The 23,362-nt window shown below is 43.4% G+C and overlaps 1 protein-coding gene across 2 annotated transcripts in view; it reads right to left on the bottom strand.

The window, feature by feature from the left end:
- LOC139054450 (mblk-1-related factor 1-like) overlaps positions 1-23,362 on the bottom strand; it is a 154,895-nt gene that overhangs the window by 118,491 nt on the left and 13,042 nt on the right. Inside the window, exons 2-6 of one of the 2 annotated variants that reach the window (XM_070531430.1) lie at positions 20,976-21,089; positions 20,609-20,677; positions 20,474-20,550; positions 20,336-20,420; positions 20,039-20,132 (exon numbers count right to left, since the gene is read on the bottom strand). In XM_070531430.1, coding sequence (XP_070387531.1) covers positions 20,039-20,132; positions 20,336-20,420; positions 20,474-20,550; positions 20,609-20,677; positions 20,976-21,069 — 419 coding nt within the window. In that variant the 5' untranslated portion in view covers positions 21,070-21,089. Of the gene's footprint in view, positions 1-20,038; positions 20,133-20,335; positions 20,421-20,473; positions 20,551-20,608; positions 20,678-20,975; positions 21,238-23,362 lie in introns of those variants that run through there. The other variant, XM_070531431.1, reaches the window with a different exon arrangement.

The following is a 23,362-nucleotide window of genomic DNA, read 5'->3' as shown; positions in this document are numbered from 1 at the left end:
CAAACACTATCCAGGAATTTGAAAGTTGCAGCGAAACTCTAATTAGGAACATCATGCTAATTCTGGATGTACAGCTATGAATTACCGTTGTTCCTGAAGGACAAGTAGCCGAAAAAGTATGTGGAAATTTACAATTGGGTTCTGGACAAGAACGAGAAATTTCTGGTGTTCTTGACTGTGAGCACTCTACGATACTGGTGTCGGTTAAGCCATCTGATGTTCACAAGAACATCTATGCTTTAATAACATCTGTAAGATATTGTGTGCTTTTTCTGATAAACTGTCTCTTTTGCATTTATTACTTGCATCTGTTTTTGTTGCCTCACAACTTCTTTGTGTTAGGAAGACATCAAATGGCTTTACATAAAACAGCCTTCCCTTGAATCAGCATTTCCAAGGCTTTGAAGCAATCTTTTTCATGCCTGTTTCACCCCATGGGGCATCTTCAGAAAGCAACAGTAGCCACTGAACATGAATGTGAACAGTGCGCTCGTTGAGCTAAGCCAATTGGCCAACATTAGTGTTACGAGATAATTGAATGGCTATGTTAACCGTTGACCTCTTTGTAGCATTACGAATGATCAGATCTGCGGTTTTCCTGTGTAGATATAGGTAACACCTGTCTCGGTTTGAAATTACATGCATTTCTGTTAAAATTGAGGATACCTATATTTACAATGCAGCAAACGTAAAATGTTTTGCTTGCCTATTTTTGGCACCTAAAACACACTTTTTTAATGCCTAACGATTGGGCTTCTAGTCATCATTAGGGCAAAAATGAATAGGTGTACTGAATTTGGATGTAGAAAGAAGCTTGCTCTCCTCCCCCAAAGGCAGTTCATAGTGGTGCAAGGAATTTTCATAGATTTCACTTACAACCTTGAATATTTCAACTGCTGTTTTAAGACGATGAGCATAACGAGAACAAGGTGAAAGCAGGAGCCAACATTTCGACAAGTGGACTTTCCTTCTTCAAGGGGACATATGCTTTCCTCGCCACAGTATATGTAAGTGGAGTTCTAAAGGGAAGAGGGTGTAAGGCGGGTGGGTGAGGCAACTAGCAAAGGTGTGTTAGCAGCGAGGGTGTCGAATTGAGAATAAAGGAGTGCTGTGCACAAGGCCAGTGACACGGCCGTCTGTCAATCACGTGTAAATCAACAACATGCAAAGCACCCCTCTACTACTTGTTTCATTGGTGGTCGTGGGCTATCGTGTCTCTGAAAGAGATAATAGAATGAGCGGCAGAAACTGGTGCTCAGAAAAAAAAAGCAATTTTTTTTATATACTGAAATGGAATAAATAATTAAACAAAAGAAAAAAGAAAAAAAAGGAAGAAAACGGAATGGGGGGAAAACTAAGGAACGAAAATAAGTATTGTTGCCTATAGCTTGAAATTTTGCAAAGTGAATAAATTCTAAAGCTCCCTTTGAAACACTTATGCCTATTGGTTGCAGTGGCCATGTGTACAGCACTCCTTTATTGTCAATTCGACACCCTCACTGCTAATGCACCTTCGCTCGTTGCTGCACCCAGCCGCCTTACGCACTCTCCCCTTTAGAAGAACCCCACCTACACATACTGTGGTGGGGAAAGCATATGTTGCCTTGAAGAAGACAAGTCCACTTGTTGAAACATTGGACCCTGCTTTCACCTTGTTCTCGTTTTGCTCATCAACTGCTGTTCGTTTCTAAACATGCTTCAATTTTACAGATTACGTGGTGTAGCTCACACATCAAGTCATATGATGGCATCAGACAACATAGTAATTTTACGGTCCTACCTCTGTAATCTATTGATCAATGCTATAAAAAAATTACAAAAATAGAAAATTAATAGTAGTCCCGCAACAGAGGTGTGTGCATTGCTGACAGTAAGCCTGAAACGCAGTTTTGTCATGGTAATGAAATCCTTTCTAAACTAGTGCACTCGAGTCCTGGAGTGATTGTCTACCTATATCAGTCTATCGACATAAAGAAAACACAGGCCGCTGTATTCAGAGCAAGAGGCAAACACCAGCAACAGATTAATCCCATTACCTAGATGAAAGACAGTATTAGAATTCTAGTAATAACTTTCACTAACCCATGCTTTGAGACATGCACAAAGATGACAAGCAAGTGAACTGTCGCAAACAAAAAATTACAACGAAGGCGCCAAATAAAACAACGGAGGAAGGAAGGAGACATGAGACAACCACGTAGGTACTGAGCACGTGCTCAGTGACAAACAAAAGGTTCACTGCACTGGCGTCATGATGCGCTACCCATAAGTATAAAATTTTTTCCTTTTCACTTACTTCTGCTATCAAGTATCAAGGTTCATACTGAACCTTTAAATCAAAATTCAAGGAGAATTCAAGAATGCTTAAGGCCTAAATATAAGGAGAGAGAAACAAACCTTACTTGTACACATACAGTGGCAAATAGCGAAATCTCCTTTTTCTTAGCTGCAATTTCTTGCAGCTAAGCAGCTGCCGAGTTGGACACATGCTTCAAGCTCTTCAGGAACTTTTCAAAGTTGACATTCTTATTGTAATGATGTCAATTACCTTCCGGCATGACGGTTAGTTACATCCACTTCCAGCCAAAGGTATTTCAAGAGGATAGACTGGTGGGCTAGTTGATATGGAATTATTTACATAGTAGCGCAAAAAGCAGACGGACAGCGAAAGAAGCAGAGGGGACACTTTTTTTGCTTCTTTCGCCATCCATGTGCTTTTTGCACAACTGTGTAAACAAAGAGACTTCCCGTGTTAAAGCCCAATGGCTTAAACTTACTTTCCACCAGGCATTTCTAGAGTCTAGGGCTCAAAAATCCAGACATAATGGCTGCAGTATAAACGAACTAGGAAAACAACAAAATGATGGCACGACTTGGTCCTTAACCTGACTTGTTCAAGCTCCACCTAGACATTGGCGATTTAAACAAACCCATCGATGGTGGGTGGAACCTGATACATCACAATCATTTAGTGACAGACTCAAAAGAAAAAAAAAAAAACTCAGGATGGTCACGAGTGTGTAACACAAAGGTTTAAAGGGACACTAAAGGCGAATATTAAGTCAATGTGGACTGCTAAAATACCATTCCAGAAACCTCCCAGCACTTGTTTCGTACCAAGAAAAGACTTAGTTCAAGAGAAAACCGCATCTGAAAGGTCTACATATCTTAAAGGGACACTAGAGCTAAACAATAAATCAGTTTGGACTAATGAAGCATTGTTTGAGAACCCAGCAGGCAGTCATTTCAAAAAAATAGTTTGATTACTAGATGAGGAAATGAAGGTCCAAGTATCAGTATTTGAATTTCGCACCGAAACCCCGACGCCGCTACGTCAGGGTGACGTCAGGGATTAAAAAGTATGTTTTCGCATTTGGGCCGCGTTGGCTGAGGAAAGGTTCCCGAAACTTGCCATGTTTAATATTTGGTTCCTTTAGAACACAATGTAGTCAACCTGAACCGCTATATCTAATTAGTAGGCCCTAGAAGATGGCATCAAAATCCAAGACGTCACAGCCACCAGGTGCGGGAACGTAGGCGTTGCCACCTGTACTTCGTTCTTGCGCTTTTTCTGGCTTACCAAACGTCTCATCGTTGTAAGAGTGGTGTTTTTGCTGTTGTAGAACGGTAATTCACTGATGCAGAAGAAATCATTTTTCACTTTAGTGTCCCTTTAAGCACAATTATAATCAGCTGCCCCCGAGTGGGCAATGATGACCTTGCATATGCTATCACCACCCTTTACTGCCGTCAGTGAGTAAAACAGCTCACGACAGAGAGCACTACGGTCCTTTGTGCAAAACACAAATGTGTGGCCATGGAGAACCTGAGCCAATTGCCAAGACAGTGCACTGGATTCACTGCTTTAGCTGCTCTTGGTCAAGTGGTGTGGATCGTTCAGGCATCTCACGACATCAAATGGAGGTGGCATTCACTGCAACGTGCAGTTTGTCTTAGTTTCGCGAGCCAGCAAAACCAGTGCAGCCCTATAGGATAATGGAACTACTAAAACACAGAAGTGTGGGCAACACGTGGAGCAAAAACGAAACCTTTTGACTGCCCACGTCATTGTCAAAGCTAACGTGAATGAGTTCTTTTCTTTTAAAAAAATGAAATATAACGGGGACAAGTAGCATATTCCTCAGTCTTATTATGCAATGCAATGATCTCTTTATTATGAGTGGTTGAGTACTAGTGACAGAATTATAATTAGCAGTGCCTGCATCATGAGGCTAATGCCTGAATGTCGTGGGGGAGTCTCAAATTGTGTCCTGCATTTACATCAATTTCTCGATTACTAAAGCTCTGTTCAAGATAACATTGACGCCTTAGACATTCTTGAGCACTGCATTAATCTATCACTTTAGCTTGACTTGATATTCACCATTAGTGCCTCTTTAAGCATTAGCTGTGGTGCGGGCTTAGCGTATTCGCTCCTGATCTCGAGATCACCAAATCGCCGAAGGTATGAAGGACCGGCTTCTTCCATGACATTTCTTTGTAAACAATGTTTTATAGTGTTTTCATTTAAACTACCCTGCTCCACTCTGATGCTGGAGTGCTCGCTGGTTTTATAAGCATACACTGGAGCAGCCGAAGGTGGTAAAATGACAATGACATGACGACAAATGGATGACAAATCTGCGACGATGAAGATAGTTGACAAGTGCATGACAACGACGACCGTACGACAAAGCTGGAATGACGATGATGGAATGACCGTGACAGCACCACAACATTATGGCAATCCATCCACTAAAAAATTTCATTCTGGGGTTTTTATGCCCCAAAACCACGATCTGACTCTGAGGCAGGTTATAGTTAGAGAGGGAGGGGGGCTCCGGATTCATTTTGACCACCTGGGGATCCTTAACGTGCATAGAATGCACGGTACATGGACATTTTTGCATTTTCACCCCCATGAAAATACGGCCGCGGTGGCTGAGATTTGATCATGCGACTCATGCTTAGTAGTGCTACACCATAGCCATAAGCCACCGCGGCAGATACGCATGCATGACGATTGTATGATGACGGTGGCATGACAATGTTGTAATAGTCACAACTAAATGATGACAGCACGATTACGATGGCACATCCACGATGGCACATAACCCAGTGGCATGACATTCCCAGGTGCACATACCTATAGGAACAGTAGACTGCACTATCTTCGGGATTGGCTCCGCGGTAAGGACGCTGCTAATGGCACAAAACTGAGCAACAAGCTAAGAACTTTAAAATATCTGGGATTGTTTCCCGATAGACAGTGTCCATGGAATAACCCTATGCCAGAGTGTTTCTCAAACTGCGGATCATGACCTAAATGGAGGGTCCATGTACATTCTGCTTGTTGGAACAGAGGTAAATTGTCAGTATCAATGCCCATACTCTTTATACAGTTTTCTTTAAAGGATCCCTGAAACAATTTGGACAAACTTTGTAGGCGCGTAGGATACAGCTACAGGAAAACATTCATGGTGAAATTTAGGTGAAGTGTCTAATATTAAGAGAGCTACGAACGTTTACAAGTTACCCTTCACTTTAGCCATGCGTTTTCTCAACTTATTCGCCGAGTGATTGGGGCTAAGCTCCACCTTCACTGGCTCTCCGTCATGATGTGAAGTCGCATCATCTGCTTCCAGTGTCTTCAAGCCAGGACACGAAGCCTCTCCAACCTCTCCGCTTGCTACCTGGCTGTCAATCTCCAGCAAGAGCTATCCAAGCAGTGTGTGTTGCGAGCCTTCTGTTGCAGCATTGAGCACATCCAGTATTCCGCTAAACGTAGGCAAGCTGGGTGTTTTGACGAGTGGGCAGACGCGTAAACTAAAGCCACTCCACACTACTACCACTGTGAAGGGGTTTTAGTGTAAACGTAAGCGGCCTGAGTGGCTTACACTGCAGCCACATGGTGGCACAGAGCTCAATCAGCCAAACACAGAGCTATTATTGCTGTAACCAAGAGTAAAACATTTGAGACATTTAAATCGACGTGTTCACGATTATGCTGCTGCCAAAAGCTTACACCAGCCGCAAAGTAGAACGCACTTGCTTACTTCTATATCAGCTCGGTGTTTGTCTGGTTGAGCACTGTGCCCCCAGGTGGCTGCGGCCTGCAGGCTGATCACGTTTGCGCCTCCACCCATCTGGCAAAACACCCAGTCCGCTTGCGTTTACCAGAGTACCAAATAGGCTGAAACTCCCTAACTGCGATAGTAATCCTCTGGCTTGATGTGACAGCCACAAATGCATAGATGCTGGTGCTGATCGGATACCAACAACCCAATTCTCTGCAGCCACTCCACTCGCCTGATGCCTTGCAGAGGGACACGATGTCACAGCTTGACATGCCACTAATTGCTAGGTTTGCAGGTCACAGTGCAAGAAGTGTGATTCGTGGTCCTCGTGAAAAGCAATATTGACACCAACACTGACCACGCAGTTCGCGTCAATACACGGCCCGTGTGTAACACAAGCAGACAACACTTTCCGAGTGCCAAAAGTGCTTTAGTGTAGTGATAAATTGTCGCTGTGTATTCTCTTTCCATTACTATCGAATGTGTTAGCATTATTTGGGTACTTCATGCACTTTCCAGGGGCTATTTATCTATGTATGTTCCATGTCTTTCCTTGTATTGAACTGTTTTTCCACTTACCTAGGTCACGGGGTAGTCAGTGATCGAATGGGTAGTGCATTGGGCTGCTGTGCTGAGGTAACTGAGTTTGAAACCAACCATCGAACCAACCTGGGTCACCGAGTATTTGACAATGTGCACATATGGGGATTTGTTCAACCAGTCAAATGTACCATTAGAAACCGTTTACAATTTATCTCGTCCTGGGCAGAATCAAACCCTACCTGAGTCATTGCATAGCCAGTGGTTGAATGGGTAGCGCATCAAGCTGCTATGTTGAGGTAACTAACTGGGTTCGAAACAAACTACAGTAAAACCTCGTTAGGCCTTAGCCGCTTAAACAGTAGTTCCGGTTTAAAAGTAGTAAAGTGAAATCCCCGACTCAGCAGCCAATGAACATAATGCATTTTGTATCCGCATAAACCGTACCAACTTGTTGCATATGTATCGGTTAAAAAGTAGTGTTTTCAGTTTTTGTCGTGCGATCACGCGGTACATCGTTCCCGTAGGGCGGCCCTGCAGAACAATAAGCCTCAGAGATATGAACGGCCTCCAAGCGCAAACGCAGAGAGCGCTGGGAAGGGTGAAGCATTCATCCAACTATCCATCCAAGAAGCCACATCAACATTAACATCACTTCGGCGCCGTGCCAGAGAGCGTTCTTTATTTCCTACGAGAAAGTGTTGTGACATCGTGCAAGCTAGGACTCTCGTCATGCCGAAGCTCGGACAAAAACACCGCGTGCTTAGCATTCAGGAAAAAATGGACATCGTGCCATCGAACGTGGCATGAAGAAGTCGGCGCTGGCACGCAAAAGGGATTTACCTTTAACTACGGTGTGTGGCATCTGGAATGCAAAGGAAAAGTTGTTCGGCAGTGCTGCTGCGACCGCGAAAAGATGTCGTATACAAGGTTCGACTTTTCCTGATGTGGAGGAGGCGCTGGTGAACTGGTTAAAAGCAGCGCGGTCGAAAAGCTTGCCTGTCAGCGGACCCCTACTTGTGGAGAAGGCCCTAGTTTTCGCTTCGCAGCTGAACCACGATGACTTCGTATGCAGCAATGGCTGGCTGGCGAGGTTTAAGGCGAGGCACGGCGTAAACGCAAGAGTCGTTTCAGAAGGTGCCGCTCGCGACGTGGATGGGGCAGAACAATGGCAAAATGGTCAGATGAGGCACATTCTGACTGACTACACGCCCGACGATATCTTCGGTGTAGATGAGTCAGCACTATTCTTCAAGCTGCTGCCAAACAGGACGCTTGCGTTTAAAGGTGAGACATGCACGGGTTGCAAGCATGCCAAGGACAGGATTTCGGTTGCGTTCGGTGTAAACATGTAAGCAACTAAAAAACTTCCACTTCTCGTGATTGGGAAGTCGGCCAAGCCAAGATGTATTAAAGGCGCCCGACTGCCCTCCAAAGTTGTCTACCGCAGCAACACGAAAGCGTGGATGACATCGAAACTTTTTGAAGAGTACATGCGCCTCATTGACCGCCGTTTCGCGGCGAAAAACAGAAAAGTTGTTATCTTGGATAATGCGTCGGCGCGTGTCGCGCTTGATAACCTTGCGACTGTAAAATTGGTGTTTCTGCCTCCTAACACCACAGCGATTGCACAACCTTTGGACCAAGGTGTCATTCGGGCTGTGAAACAGCTCTACAAAAAAGAATCTGCTGCGCAGAATTCTTCTGGCCTTTGAGTGCGGCAAGAGTTTTTCAATTTATCTGCTGGGTGCAATTCACCTGCTCGAATACTTGTGGCGCCATGTTGAATCGGCTACTGTGCAGAACTGCTTCAAGTGCACTGGCTTCACGGTGTGTGCGGACGACGCCTAGGATGCTAGCGATGCCGTCAATCAGTCTTCTGACGCCGTCGACCAGTCTTCGGACGCCGTCGACCAAGCTTGCGAAACACTGCTCGCTGAAGTGCTGGAGTGGCACGGTGTTACCCAAGGCATTTCTTTCACCGACTTCAGGGACATCGATAGCGATGTTCAGACTTCTCCGGATATGTCCGTCGAAGCTATAGTTGCCTCTGTTGCCGAAGTATCGCGTAACGACAGCAATGAGGACGACAGCGACAGCGACAGCATGGGCAATCCAGGCCCAACAGTGGCAGAAGCTGCACGTTATGTCAGCCTCATGCGGGTGTTTGCCGAGAAGAGGGGGCTGGTGGAAAAGCTGGCTCGCGGCCTTAGTGAGTTTGAGGCGGCTGTCGTCGCTGCTAGGTTGCCACGGCATTAAACAAAGATCACAGACTTTCGTCGCCCGAACTGAATAAATAGTGTATGTTTTTTGCCCTTTCATTGCATTCTCTCCGAGTTCCATTTTTGGCAGGTAAGTGGGCGATCTCATGCTATTTCGGTTAAGCAGTACTACCGTTTAGTACGTACCTTTTCCGAGCTCCGGCCAACTATGTTTTAATGACGTTTCACTGTAATTTAAACTCTAGAATTGGGGTTCAACAGATACGGTTGTATCAAGAAAGCAAACTTTTTTGTTACCACTACAAATGTGCTCATCTTTTACGCTTTTATGTTTTAACATTTTTTTCCAAGATGTAATTGTTGCAATGTATACAGCAATACATAAAATATAGCCTGGTCAGTGGCGTCTTCAACGAATGCATAGTAGTAATAATTGCTCTGACCATTTTCTAGAGTTCCCATGTGAAACTTCAAAGAAGCACCTCCAGAGCATGAACGAAAGTGTGCCGCTGCGTGCAGACTGCTGCCTTCTTTATCCAACTCGATGCTTCCAGATTTTCAATGATGACAAGACGACCCTGTGCGGTGGCTGCAGATTGCCAACTCCTTGGGAGACAGTAACAGTTGGTGAGACAGCAAAAACAAATGATCCTTTGCCAACGGGTCTTCAAAGGCTAGCAGGCAACAAAGGCGGAAAAAGATTAGACAGATTAGACGTGGCGGTGCCATTTAAGTGGGTGCCGTATCATCGTCATCAGCCTGGTTACGCCCACTGCACGGCAAAGGCCTCTCCCATACTTCTCCTACTACCCCGGTCATGTACTAATTGTGGCCATGTTGTCCCTGCAAACTTCTTAATCTCATCCACCCACCTAACTTTCTGCCGCCCCCTGCTACGCTTCCCTTCCCTTGGAATCCAGTCCGTAACCCTTAATGACCATCGGTTATCTTCCCTCCTCATTACATATACTGCCCATGCCCATTTCTTTTTCTTGATTTCAACTAAGATGTCATTAACTCGCATTTGTTCCCTCACCCAGTCTGCTCTTTTCTTATCCCTTAACGTTACACCCATCATTCTTCTTTCCATAGCTCGTTGCGTTATTCTCAATTTAAGTAGAACCCTTTTCGTAAGCCTCCAGGTTTCTGCCCTGTAGGTGAGTACTGGTAAGACACAGCTATTATACACTTTTCTCTTGAGGGATAATGGCAACCTGCTGCTCATCATCTGAGAATGCCTGCCAAACGCACCCCAGGCCATTCTTTTTCTTCTGATTATTTCCGTATCATGATTCGGATCCGCCGTCACTACCTGCTTTAAGTAGATGTATTCCCTTACCACTTCCAGTGCCTCGCTATATATTGTAAATTGCTGTTCTCTTCCGAGACTGTTAAACATTACTTTAGTTTTCTGCAGATTAATTTTTAGACCCACTCTTCTGCTTTGCCTCTCCAGGTCAGTGAGCATGCATTGCAATTGGTCCCCTGAGTTACTAAGCAAGGCAATGTCATCAGCAAATCGCAAGTTACTAAGGTATTCTCCATTAACTTTTATCCCCAATTCTTCCCAATCCACGTCTCTGAATACCTCCTGTAAACACGCTGTGAATAGCATTGGAGAGATCGTATCTCCCTGCCTGACGCCTTTCTTTATTGGAATTTTGTTGCTTTCTTTATGGAAGACTACGGTGGCTGTGAAGCCGCTATAGATATCTTTCAGTATATTTACATACGGCTCGTCAACACCCTGATTCCGTAATGCCTCCATGACTGCTGAGGATTCGACAGAATGAAACGCTTTCTTGTAATCAATGCAAGCTATATATAAGGGTTGGTTATATTCCGCACACTTCTCTATCACCTGATTGATAGTGTGAATATGGTCTATTGTTGAGTAGCCTTTAAGGAATCCTGCCTGGTCCTTTGGTTGACAGAAGTCTAAGGTGTTCCTGATTCCATTTGCGATTACCTTAGTAAATAGTTTGTAGGCAACTGACAGTAAGCTGATCGGACTATCGTTTTTCAAGTCTTTGGCGTCCCCTTTCTTATGGATTAGGATTATGTTTGCGTTCTTCCAAGAATCCGGTACGCTCGAGGTCATGAGGCATTGCATATACAGGGTGGCCAGTTTCTCTAGAACAATCTGTCCACCATCCTTCAACAAATCTGCTGTTACCTGATCCTCCCCAGCTGCCTTCCCCGTTTGCATAGCTCCCAAGGCTTTCTTTACTTCTTTCGGCATTACCTGTGGGATTTCGAATTCCTCTAGACTATTCTTTTTTCCATTATCGGTGTGGGTGCTACTGGTACTGTATAAATCTCTATAGAACTCCTCAGCTACTTGAACTATCTTATCCATATTAGTAATGATATTGCCGGCTTTGTCTCTTAACGCATACACATGATTCTTGCCAATTCCTAGTTTCTTCTTCACAGCTTTTAGGCTTCCTCCCTTCCTGAGAGCATGTTCAATTCTATCCATATTATACTTCCTTATGTCAGCTGTCTTACGCTTATTGACTAACTTCGAAAGGTCTGCCAGTTCTATTCTAGCTGTAGGGTTAGAGGCTTTCATACATTGGCGTTTCTTGATCAGATCTTTCGTCTCCTGCGATAGTTTGCTGGTATCCTGCCTAACGGAGTTACCACCGACTTCGATTGCACACTCCTTAATGATGCCAACAAGATTGTCGTTCATTACTTCAATATTAAGGTGCTCTTCCTGAGTTAAAGCCGAATACCTGTTCTGTAGCTTGATGTGAAATTCCTCTATTTTCCCTCTTACCGCTAACTCATTGAGCGATCAAATTACAATGCAGAATATCCTCACTGTGTGTCCTCTTGTCAGGGTGGCGCAACAATATTTATATCAAACAGTACAACCTACGAACACAGAATTTACCTGGCTCTTGATGTGCCTGAGTGCGACGCAGTTTTGATAGAAATTGATAGCCCCAACTTCAATTGTAATACATGTAAAACCGTGTTTGGCTGTATATATCTTTCACCTGGCTCTTCCGTGACCAACTTTTGCTCCTCACTTGATGCCTTGCTTCACACATTAACACAAGAAAATAAGAACACAGTTATCATGGATGACATCAATATCAACTTATTGGATGATTCATGCTTGTGTTCCAATCTTTATAGAAGTATTTTTCTTGGATTTGGTCTTGTATCAGTCTTTAACGATCCAATTAGCTGTATTGGCAACATTTCTGGTACTTTAATTGATCATGCTTTAACGAATTTAACTACTCCTCCCGAGGCTTTTATCACCCATGCGAATATAACTGACCACTTCCCCATAGTGCTTCGTTTTCTATGCGTAGCCATTCCTTCAAATACTTGATTTTCCAAATCGGTCTTTGACAAAAAAGGTTCACCGATTCAACAGCAACAATAGACTGGTTTCACATCATTACCTGCACAAAACCTGAGGCTGCCTACAGCTTTCTTCGCTCATATCTGATGCTGTAACTTCCTCAACCTCTAATGTTTGGCGCCGAAGAGAATATTCATCTCCCCTAAAACCGTGGCTAACTCCTAGTCGTCTTCTTACTTGTTTACAAAAAAAATAAAAAGACAACCTATACTGAAAATGGAAGCAAAGCCTTCTAATCTGTCTTTAAAAGAGCAATGCAAAAAATATAGCAATACGTTGACCCTACTAATAAGAAAAGTGAAACAGGATTACTGTGAACAATTAATAATTCAAGCCAGTAAGAATACAGGAAAGCAGTGGCGTACACTTACCTCATTTTTAAATAAAACTAGCTCAGTAACTGGTATTACTGAAATCTGTCATGATGGAAACCCTTTTCGCACTTCTGATGGCATTGCAAATGCCTTCAGCCAATATTTTTCTAGTCTTGCAACAGAATCCGAGCACTCTTACTCTGGTAACAGTCGTCGTTCTTTGAAGTCTTTTTATTTTTTCTAAACCACTCCCACTAAGGTTCGCAATGCGATCTTGAATATTAAAACAACTGGCGCTGGACTTGACAACGTACCCACTAGGCAAATAAAGGACATTGTTGGTGTTATCACTCCTGTCTTTGCTCATATTGTCAATTTAATTTTTAAGCACTCTATTTTTCCTTTTCAACTAAAGAAAAGCAAGATAATACCTATTTATAAGAAAGGCGATAGATCAGTCATCAATAATTAGAGGCCGATCCCTATTATTCTTTTTTTTAGTAAGGTTGTTGAAAGGTTATTTTCCACACATCTTACAAGATACCTTAACAAATTTAAGCTACTATCGCCGCATGAGTTTGGATTTCGTCAGGGGCTTCCCACTAATCTCACATTGGCTGCACTTACTGAAAACATCAGAAACCCAATTCACGATGGCAAGTTCCTTGGATCAGCCTTCACTGACTTCAGTCAAGCATTTGACTCGATCAATCATTCAATTCTTTCGGACAAACTCTCTTGTTATGGCATAACTGGCCAGCCGTGAGAATTTCCAACTACTTACTTAATCATACTCGGACTGTATCTATTTCAGGCATGAACGCGCTAGTGGCTTCATGGATGAGATTTCTGAATGTTTATCACTAGAATGTTGAACATGCTTTTACCATCCCTCTTTCTATGTCACTATCATCATCACACCTTCATGTCCTATTCCCTCTCCCCCTGTGCAAAGCAGGAGGCTAGAGTGGATTAGCTCAGGCTGACCTCTCTACCTTCTTTCAAATAAATTCTCTCTCTTAGGCATGCTTTCTGACACCAAGATATCAACATAAGGGTCCCACAGGGCTCTATATTAGGCCTTTTTTCATTCATCTACGTTAATGACCTATCAGACTGTCACCACACACCGAATCCTTGCTCTACGCTGATGACACCATTTTCACTTCAGATGACTACATTTCGGCCTTGACTTCCCACCTAAACAGTGATCTGCAGAGAGTTACTGTTTGCTGCCATAAAAGTAAGCTTCTTATTAATCCATCTAAGACAAAGTTTATCAGTTCTAGGTCTAAAAAATGATGTAAATTCCTCCCGGTGCATGTCAGTAACTATGCAATACACCCATCTAGTCAATGCGCATTTCTGGGTGTTGGACTTCACTGCTTTTTAAGTTTTAATACGCACATTAATCAAATAAAAAGGAAAACTGCCTATGTTATTCATGTTCTTTCTAAAGCTCCTCAATATTTCGCGCTCCATACTCAAACTTCTTTCTATTTTGCATTCATTCATAGTCATTTGACCTATTCTATCATGTCGTGGGGTCTTACCTATAGAACTTATGGAATGTATCTAAAAAAAGTCACTCCGTATTATAACCAACAGCACATATCCCACTCCCCCCATTCGGCTCCACTATTTTCCTTATAAAATATCCTTTCTATTTCAAATATTTTTTTTATTTATCCATTATGACCTACCGCATCGTGCATAATACAAGTCTTCTTCATATTATAGGAAAGAAATTTACGACTAACTCTAATAATACATGTTTTTTCCACAATAATATTTGACTTGAACTAATTACGGATGAAATACCATAACCTTCAGTGCCATCAAAGTGTGGAATAGTCTACCTTTGGAGGCTAAAACCTCGTCCTCATTAATTATTTTCAAACGTTCAGTTTGCCTGTTCATGAGCAGTCAATTTATATAATGATCGCTGTCATTACTTCTTTCTCCTCTCCAGTGCATTTCGTGTATTCTTATTTATGTTCATTCAGTTACTTCATGTCATGTGATTTATTAGTGTTCAATTTTTATTGATTGCATATGTGACTCTTTGTTATCCCTTCGCTTATATACTGACTCCTTTGCATATTTTAAATTTCGATTAGTATTTCTGTTCGTTACTTTCTATTCTTGCCAACTCCCTGTATTAGTATTTATTGTTCGCTTGTATTTCTCAATTGTTTCTGTCTGCTTGTATGCCTGCATTTCGCTAATTGCTTCTGTTATTTTGTATTATTTTTTGCCTATTTTAACAAGAGGTCCCATCGCGGTGTTTACACTAAGGGTCTCTTTCTTTGTGCCTTTTTCCATATGTAACACCCCCATGTAATGTTCAATAAACTCAAATGTGCGCACAATTCCATCCATATTGGAACACGGAAGCACTGTGGCGGGTCTGGATCTATTGGCATCCCCTCTGAAACGGGGTGGTGACACAGCTTGCCTGAGTTACTCTAGCATTTTTGCATACACCTCTTCAATCTTTTTTCTCTTCCTCAAAACTTGTGTCTATATCTGGTACTGCTGATCCATCAATGTCATCCCTGCCTTTTTTTCTACCAGCACTCTAGATGTGTCTTGCTTATCTCAAACCGGTTGATGCTTTCGTCCACATTGAATCTAACGCTATACAAATAGGATAGGATTGCACACCACGATAGATATGTTGCCTATCTTTGAAGCCCGAGTATGCGTGGGCAAATGAATTTGAAAATGCTTTTAATCTTGCCTTGCTTATCTTTGACGTCTGAGGGTGTGCAGGTATATAAATATGAAGCGTTTGTTCTGAAATCATGTAGTTGCGAGTGTCGTGTATTCTTGTGTGTCTTCGCCTTGTCAGTGCACTGCTTCACCAACACAGTATGATGCACTCCTGCTCAGTGGATATGCCTTGAGTTTGCAATATATATAGACCAATGTAAGTTAAAATTGGGGACTCATTCCAAGCCACTGTTGCTAAATGTGGGGTCCTTCCTTCAATATGGCTGTACTCACACAACCTAAGAAGTCTAGAAATAAGGCTATTTAAGAAAAATTTAGTAAACATCACACTGTCTAGCAGCTAGACAGCAATTCATCCCCGAGCGCATTGCCACCGTTTGCACAATGTGCTTAAAGGGACACTCAAGGCAAATGGTAAGTCGACGTGGACTGTTTAAATACCATTCCAGAAACCTCAAAATGCTTGTTTAGTGCCAAGAAGAGACTTAGTTTACGAGAAAATTGTATCTCAAGGGTCCGAGTGCCTTTCTTGAAATTCAAATCTCCCGCCAGCCAACCAAGAGAGTGGTGGCTTGCATAAGTCGGCACCACCCTTTGCTGTCACCGGCGAGCAAAACAGCGCCCGACAGGCGGCGGTACTGAGCCAAGACAGAGCGGTAGATTCGCTGCTGCAGCTGCTTTTTGGTAAGTGGCGCAGACCATTTGGGCATCCCGCGACATCACATGGAAGCGGAAAGTCCATGCGAGTTTTGTGAGCCAGCAAAACCTGCGCAGCACTACGCGATAACGAAACTAGTGAAACGCGAAAGCATGGGTGGTGCGGAGTCGAGCGATCATGAAACCGTTCGACCGCCCATGTCATTGTCAAGGGTAATTTCAATTAGTTCTGTTTTTTCTAAACATGAGATGAAACCAGACAAGAAGAATTTTGTTTCGTCTTATAATACAATACAAGGATGTTTTTGCAACAAATGGTTGAGTACTAGTGACAAAATTTAACTAAGGAGTGCTTTCGTCATCGAGCAAGTACTTGAATGTACCGGGGGAGTCTCTAACCATGTCCTGCATTTGCCTCGATTTCTCAATTATTAGGGCTCTGTTCGCGATAATATTGACACCTTAGAGATTCTCAAGCAATTATCTATCACTTTAGCAGCTTGACTTAATATTTGCCTTTAGTGTCCCTTTAAAGGCAGACGGCCAAGGACGATGAACTCGATGCAGCATGTGCACATGTTGTCCGTGAGAGAGTAAATAGAATAGAACAATAAAATAAAAACAATACAGTGATGGACGCTGCACTTTCGGAGCAACTTCACGAACAGTCGCAGTTCAGAGCAGAAATATATGCTTTTGGAGCAGAAATGTTTGCTGTTTGGAGCACGCAAAAAATTGCTTTGGAGCATTAACATACTGCTCTGGTGCAAAGAGGAAGCTTTGCATGCAGTTAACGAAAAAAAGGTGCTGCATGAATTAGTTGTGAAAAATTGCATCCATTATGTATTATAGTAAGATGCAAGTTTCTTCTTCAATGTGCTGCTCCATTTTTTAATAATACGCAAGATTTTTAACCTCAAGTTCACACATTATTCTGCATTTCAATAAAGACAATTTCCTCATTCTGTCTTTGGCTTCATTAACCGTTGCATCTGCTATACATTTCATTTGTTAAAGCATTTCTTCTGCTAAACTCATGTCCACAAGTGGAATACGTACAGGTGCACAATTCATTAATAACATGGCACCGTATCTTCTCACATTAACAATAATGCACTTGGTTAAACTCACGCATGCTAGTCACAGTGTATGGCACACGGGCCACCTGCCGTGAGCTACTGCAAACTCGCCTAATATATGTTTGTGTGCTTGCTGGACAGAATGGCGCAGGCAGAAAGCTAACAACTAAGAAAATTGTGCCTGATGCATGTCAGGCTGCACAATGGGCCAGGCACAGGCAAGCGCAAAGTGCCCCTGCGGCCACGACCATTGCATTGTTATAAGTAGAAACTATTTCAACAAAGCACTACACAAGATAAAAAATTAGTAGGTGTTTTCTTCATAACGCAGCCACTATAAAAAATATGACCAAGCTGATTTTCATTGCAAAAACTTTCTTTTTCTCTGCTCCATGATTTGGAGCAGGTATGCGCCGTCAGCGCAGGCACAGCACGTGGCCGCATTTTCTTAACATGCAGTTTGGCAAAATTGGCACAGCATTTCTATCTCTGCCAATAACTCCCGAACATCTATGACAAGGTCCCTTCCAATGTTCAAATCAACTAAAGGCCATAGATTTACAATACAATTTGTTCCCATCAGTACATTATGATGGAGGAAGTGGGAAGCGAAAGTGCTTGACGAGGTTCCCACCTTCTTTGCAGCAGGAGACGATTGACATTCTCGCTGTGGAATAACTAAGGAAATTCAGTTGAACTTGCACACAGTATACCACGATAACTGAAAAAGAAAATGGAAACTGGATGCAAGACTTTTGAGATAAGCCACTGTGCAACGCATGTGACTGGCTGCATTAGTAGCATATATACCACGTATTCGACTTCTTCCACTTGCGAGTGGAACTTTTTATGTCGTTCATGTATATGCACGCTTTAAAATTTGCCGCTGGGATTTAAGGATCGTGGATCTTCTGGAAAAACTACCGTGCTTTCTGCTATTGTACGTAGAGTAAACCCAAGTTGGCACGGAGAAACACTGGATATTCTCATACAGCATATAAAACATTAAAACCAAAATCAAGAACAAACACCATTGCTTGAAAATACTACAACCGAGAAAACTTCCACACCAGTACGACGAAAAAGCACACGATGGTGCAGATACAGGCATGCAATCCAACATGTCACTCATTACATGGAGATAAAAAGAGCCCAAGAAGGAAGCCGGCTGCTACACACGTGCAACCTTTGACCGTTCAACAATTGATGGACTAGGTCTTGTTTTAAAGCTTCCTATGCCGAGCGCCTAAATATTTGGAGTGGGTTTTTTGGCTGATAGGTATGCGAGCCATTATCCAAGACTGACAAAGTGATCTACTGCAGTTCTGTTGAGCATAAGTGAACAATAGATGCTGCCATAAATCCTGTGCATGTAATGCCATTTTTAAAGCACATTGACTGTTCAATGGAAGAGTATGATATTCTGGGGGGTTACCCTAATCTGGCGAAATTAACCAATGTGACACATGGTGTATTGAATTAGTAAAGGCAAGGTGCAGAAGAACAGGACTCAAGAAGGACACCCACGACAGGACCGGCGCCGTGTGTGTTCTTCTCGAGTCCTGTTCTTCTGCACCTTGCCTTTACTAATTCAAGCATGAACCAACTAGCCCCAGCAAGAGTTTTACAGGGTGTATTCCTTGGCACATGGATGGTTCAAGTGTCCCTGTGACACAAGGGATATTATTAAATGTATTATGTGCAGCACACTGCTCTGTGCATCCCCATTCTTCCCTTGACAAGAATCCTACCTTCCTGAAGTGACATCAATGCATCAAAGTCTCACAATATGCCTCCACCTGATTTGCATTTGGCATAGCTTGTGTACAATGTAATGCATAAACATAAAAGCTGCTTCAGATAAAAGTTGTCAACTGAGATTGAACGTTGAGATTGCATAAGATTACATGTTGCATCACATAAAAATAAGCACTATTATATACTCACATTTACTTGTATAGAACTTAACTGCTTGACAGTTGACAAATTCTGGCATGTTCATTCTGCACAAGTTTTCCTTGCCAAATAAAAATAACACAGAGCAACAATGGCTGGACACGGGTAAACAGGCTAAGGACGAGTGTGCCACTTCAGTGAAGCATCATTTCGAGCTCAACAAATGCCTTGTCGACTTGCAGCCCCTTGTATGGCCACTAATGATAGTCACATGTGGCCTACATACTATAAAAATTAAACGATGCCTGGACCAACCTGCCATGACAAACCAGCACAATGGTTCGTCCTTTACAAGCTCCACTACTATGTACAAAAACCCTCATAATGGCCTCTGCTGTAGTGTCTGACTACTGTGCCATGTGTAAGCAGTTCTGACACATCAGCCTCAAAGGGCATAAATTAATGTGTGAGAATGACTCAGTCTTGACACAAGGACCACAACAATAAATACTGCATGCAGTGTTACATCACACATCAGGAGTGAAGTGTCCATGTCCATTTTCTGCAGTAGCACAGTAATATATGGCATGGTCACGAGACATAACCAGCGCAAACTATTCAAAGTTAAAGCAAGGTCTCTCTGATTAAGAAAAGGAAGCTTCCACACAATGAAAATGTTGTAGATACAGCCAAAATAATATAACTTTCCACATGAAGACTAAGCACTGTAAGAACAATATAAGTACTCATGAGAATTAAATTATTATGTCTGGATCAGAAGCAAGAACATAAAGCGAATTTTTGCATACCAGTACTCGGAAGTACCCTAGTAGATGACTAAACTTGCAATACAATTATTGGAAAGCCCAATTTTTGTACACTAAGAAAGTTCAAAGCTGCATAATATGACCACTACCCACAAGCCTAGTGCTTTGCCCATAAATTTCCAGATAATCCAATTTCTCCACCAAAACTGCGTGCTACCAACAAGAGCAAAAATGTCCTACAGCATGTGGAAACATGATAGAAAAGCTCTGAAATATGTACAAACTGCAACACTTGTTGTAGTTTGTCCATATTTTTTAGAAACACCCGAAGGCCAAATCACCACGAGCACACAAACATGACTGACCCGAGCGTGCGCTCCTCCTCGTCGTTGGTGGCCCTGGGATGCAAGCTCAGGTCCAGCGGTTGCTCGTCGTTGTTGGCCGGTGGCTCGGGCGACCCTGCGCATGCACGCAGCCGTCACTGGAGGTCGGGGGCTGAGAGGCAGTTAGTAGTAGGGGTGCAGTCCTCCCATGCGCCGTGATTAGTGTCCAGACGGGTTAAGCCGCATGCCTCCATGGTGCTCCATGCAGGGAGGCACTCACCTCTCAGGGGCTAAGGAGGCTGCCCTTTCCTACAACGGCCGGTGCTGCGAGACAATTACCTGAAGCCTGATCAGAACCTGTCGACTGTTCGTCAAGGTCCAAACTCTTAAAGCTAGTATAGTCGCTCGGTGGTCCGGGAGGCTCCTGCACACAGAAAGCGGCATCAGAAGCCGCCCACGCGGCGCTGCTCGACTCACCGGCAAGCGCTGCGCGTCGCAGAAGTGGCACACTTGGTCCGGCACCCAGTCGACGAGCTGCAACTGCTCCTCCAAGGCTGCCGCGGGGGGAGAAAAAAGCGTGAGCCACTGCCGCGACAGCGACGCGCGGCCTACCGTTTTCGAGCTGTGTCATCCGGTTCCACCGCTTGGAGCCCATCATTTCCTCGGCCACGCGCTCCAAGCCTGCACAGGCGGCGATCAACTTGTTGCGCCCGCCTCCTTCGCCGGCAAACCCCATTGCCAAACTCATTAGCAACGAAAGAGTGCGTTTTATAGCGCCCGAACATCCACCCTGCCTGTGATGACCCGTGCGCACAGATTAACCCTAGCAACATCGCAACCGTATGTAAGGTCCCGTAAAGCAATACCCGAAATTTCGGTGACCTACTAAAGCAGTATCTCCGCAGTTTCGTCCCCACCAGGTCGCACAGGGTCACTTAAAGCACTCGCACTAACGGCCCAAATGTTTAACATAACTCACCGATGACAAACAGCATATCCCGACTCCATCGTTGAAATTCCTTTCGAAAGGCGCGTCGCTCTTGCGCACAGCGGGCTAAGGGGCACTCCGCCATGTTTCGTGTTCACCCTTGCCCTGACGTCATGCAAAAAAAAAAGAAACAAAGAAAGAAAAGGAAAAAAAAATCCTCAACGTCGAGCGAGCACGACAGCGGAACTGCCCCACGCGTCACGTCCGTTGCCTTCGGAAACGCAAGCAACCGGTCGAAAGGTTGCGCCGCGCGGGCGCTTTGACCAACGTTCGCGATGCCCGGTTCCACGGGCCATAGCGTGCGTTTTGCACCCTGGCGACGGCAGCGCAATGTGCGGTCGACTGCACACGATCAGTGCGATGTCGAATAATTGTACCAGTGTACGGACTCTTTTCCCTGCTTTTAAGTGTAAGTAGTACGGCACCGAAGAGAAACTTTTACGCGGGATAATTGCTGGTTCCTACTTTACGGGTAAACTCCTGCACAAAGGACACATTCTCTTGTTTAATGTTTATTTGTTCATGTACACAATCAGTCTACTGAAAGTCCTAGCAGGGGGATTTGAAAACACCTAAATGAAGCATACAGCACTCGAATTGTACGCGTTGCAAAAAAAGAAGAAACCATCGGCGTATCTTCCCACCACCACCCAGACAAGAGAAGGATTGAGCGCTCGGCGAGTGACGTCACGGAGAGGAGGCCGGCGGCGGACTCGGGCATACGGGTTAAGAGGAAGCTTTAGCTCGGGTGCTCCTATCTAAATACATGTAAAAGGAGAATTCGTTTTTCTCGGCAACCACTGCACCAAATTTGACGGGGTTTGCTGCATTTAAAAGGAAATCTTAAAATCTAGTGACTGTTGGTTTCGAATTTTCGATTTAGGGCGTTAAATTTTTATAAAAATCTGGCAAAAATCGCAAATTTTCTGAAAACGAAACTATCAAGTTTACAACTCCGTAACTCAGCAAGAAAAAATGATATCGCAATTCTGTGAATTGTACCTGATAGCACATCTAAAGCGGACAAAATTGATATGTTACCCATGAACCTCAAAAAATGGGGAAATGTGTAATTATAACTTTTGCAGAACCCTCGTAAACAACGTAACAAATTCACGTAAGATGTAAACTGACATAACAAATTTGTCCTCTTTGAATGGTCTAATGGATGCCGTTTACAGAATCGCGATATCTGTTCTTGATGCAGAGCTATTAGTTTGTAAACTTCGTGCTTCTATTTTTTTCAAACGTCTGAATTTTTGAAAATCCTTTTAACACAATTCAAGCCCTAAATCGAAATTCCACTTTCAACAGTCACTAGAATTTAACTTTTTCTCTCAAATGCAACAAATATCATTAAAATCGGTCCAGGGGTTATCTTTGAAAAACGTTTTTGCGTTTTTACATGTATTTGAATAGGCCGCGTCGGAGTTGGGCCCGAGCTAAAGCTTCCTCTTAAATGAAGGGATCGCGCACTTACGTGCAACGTTAACCGGAGCCCAGTTATTGTTTTTTTTAGGCATAGTTGAACAAATGGCCCGCAGAGCACAGAGGGTGTTCCAAGATTATTTTATTTATGCAAGATTATTTACGCGTTGCATTATTAAAAAGCCCGTCCATAAAAAAATGAAATGGTTCAACCTTAGCGTTGAGAACATCGCGCACATGATGACAAGGAGCATGGCTTATATTGAAAAGTAACAGTGCTGCCCTCTTCTTCAGAGTAGCTTCTTTGCCTTGATTTATCGTCAGTGTCAGAGAGTTTGCCGTTCATGCGACCACAAAAGTTATTCAACAAAATGTTAGGACTGCACCATAACACATATCTCATGACAACTTCACTAGTGTGCTCTTCTTCCCATTCGGGACACATGTATTTATTCCAGTCTAGATTAGGCTCTAAACGAATAATTTCGCTTTCCAGGCATTATTACATACAGTACCGCAGTCCACATATTTACAACACCTCAAATTAGTTTAGTAATGGAGATACAAAACATTCGTGCAACTATTTACAAAGAAACAGCTACCTTATTCCGCAGAATTCCAGCTTTTCCCTTTTTTGCCTCAGCATTGGCACCCAATATTCTGTCATTGATCTTGCGGAAACATGAACGCATGATTTTAGGGCCTCGATTTGTAATTGCTCCAGCAATTGGCCGCGCAGCACTTATTAGGCATATCCTGACACGAACGTAATCCACATTCCGCGGCAATGGAGGCTTGCCGGACACACAACCACAATCGCAGCACAAGCGGAGAGACTACATGCGTGGTTCACGTCCAGAAAAAAAGTGTGGTCGGAAGCATGTCGAAGCATGCCAGGACTTTTCTAACCCCGAAGCTATCCAAGGAGCGGCAGGGTTCCCGGAACTAAT

This window comes from Dermacentor albipictus, chromosome 1, assembly GCF_038994185.2.
Source record: "Dermacentor albipictus isolate Rhodes 1998 colony chromosome 1, USDA_Dalb.pri_finalv2, whole genome shotgun sequence".
Classification (NCBI taxonomy): domain Eukaryota; kingdom Metazoa; phylum Arthropoda; class Arachnida; order Ixodida; family Ixodidae; genus Dermacentor; species Dermacentor albipictus.
Note: the sequence above shows the minus strand (reverse complement) of the source record. Positions and strands in the feature narration are given on the sequence as shown.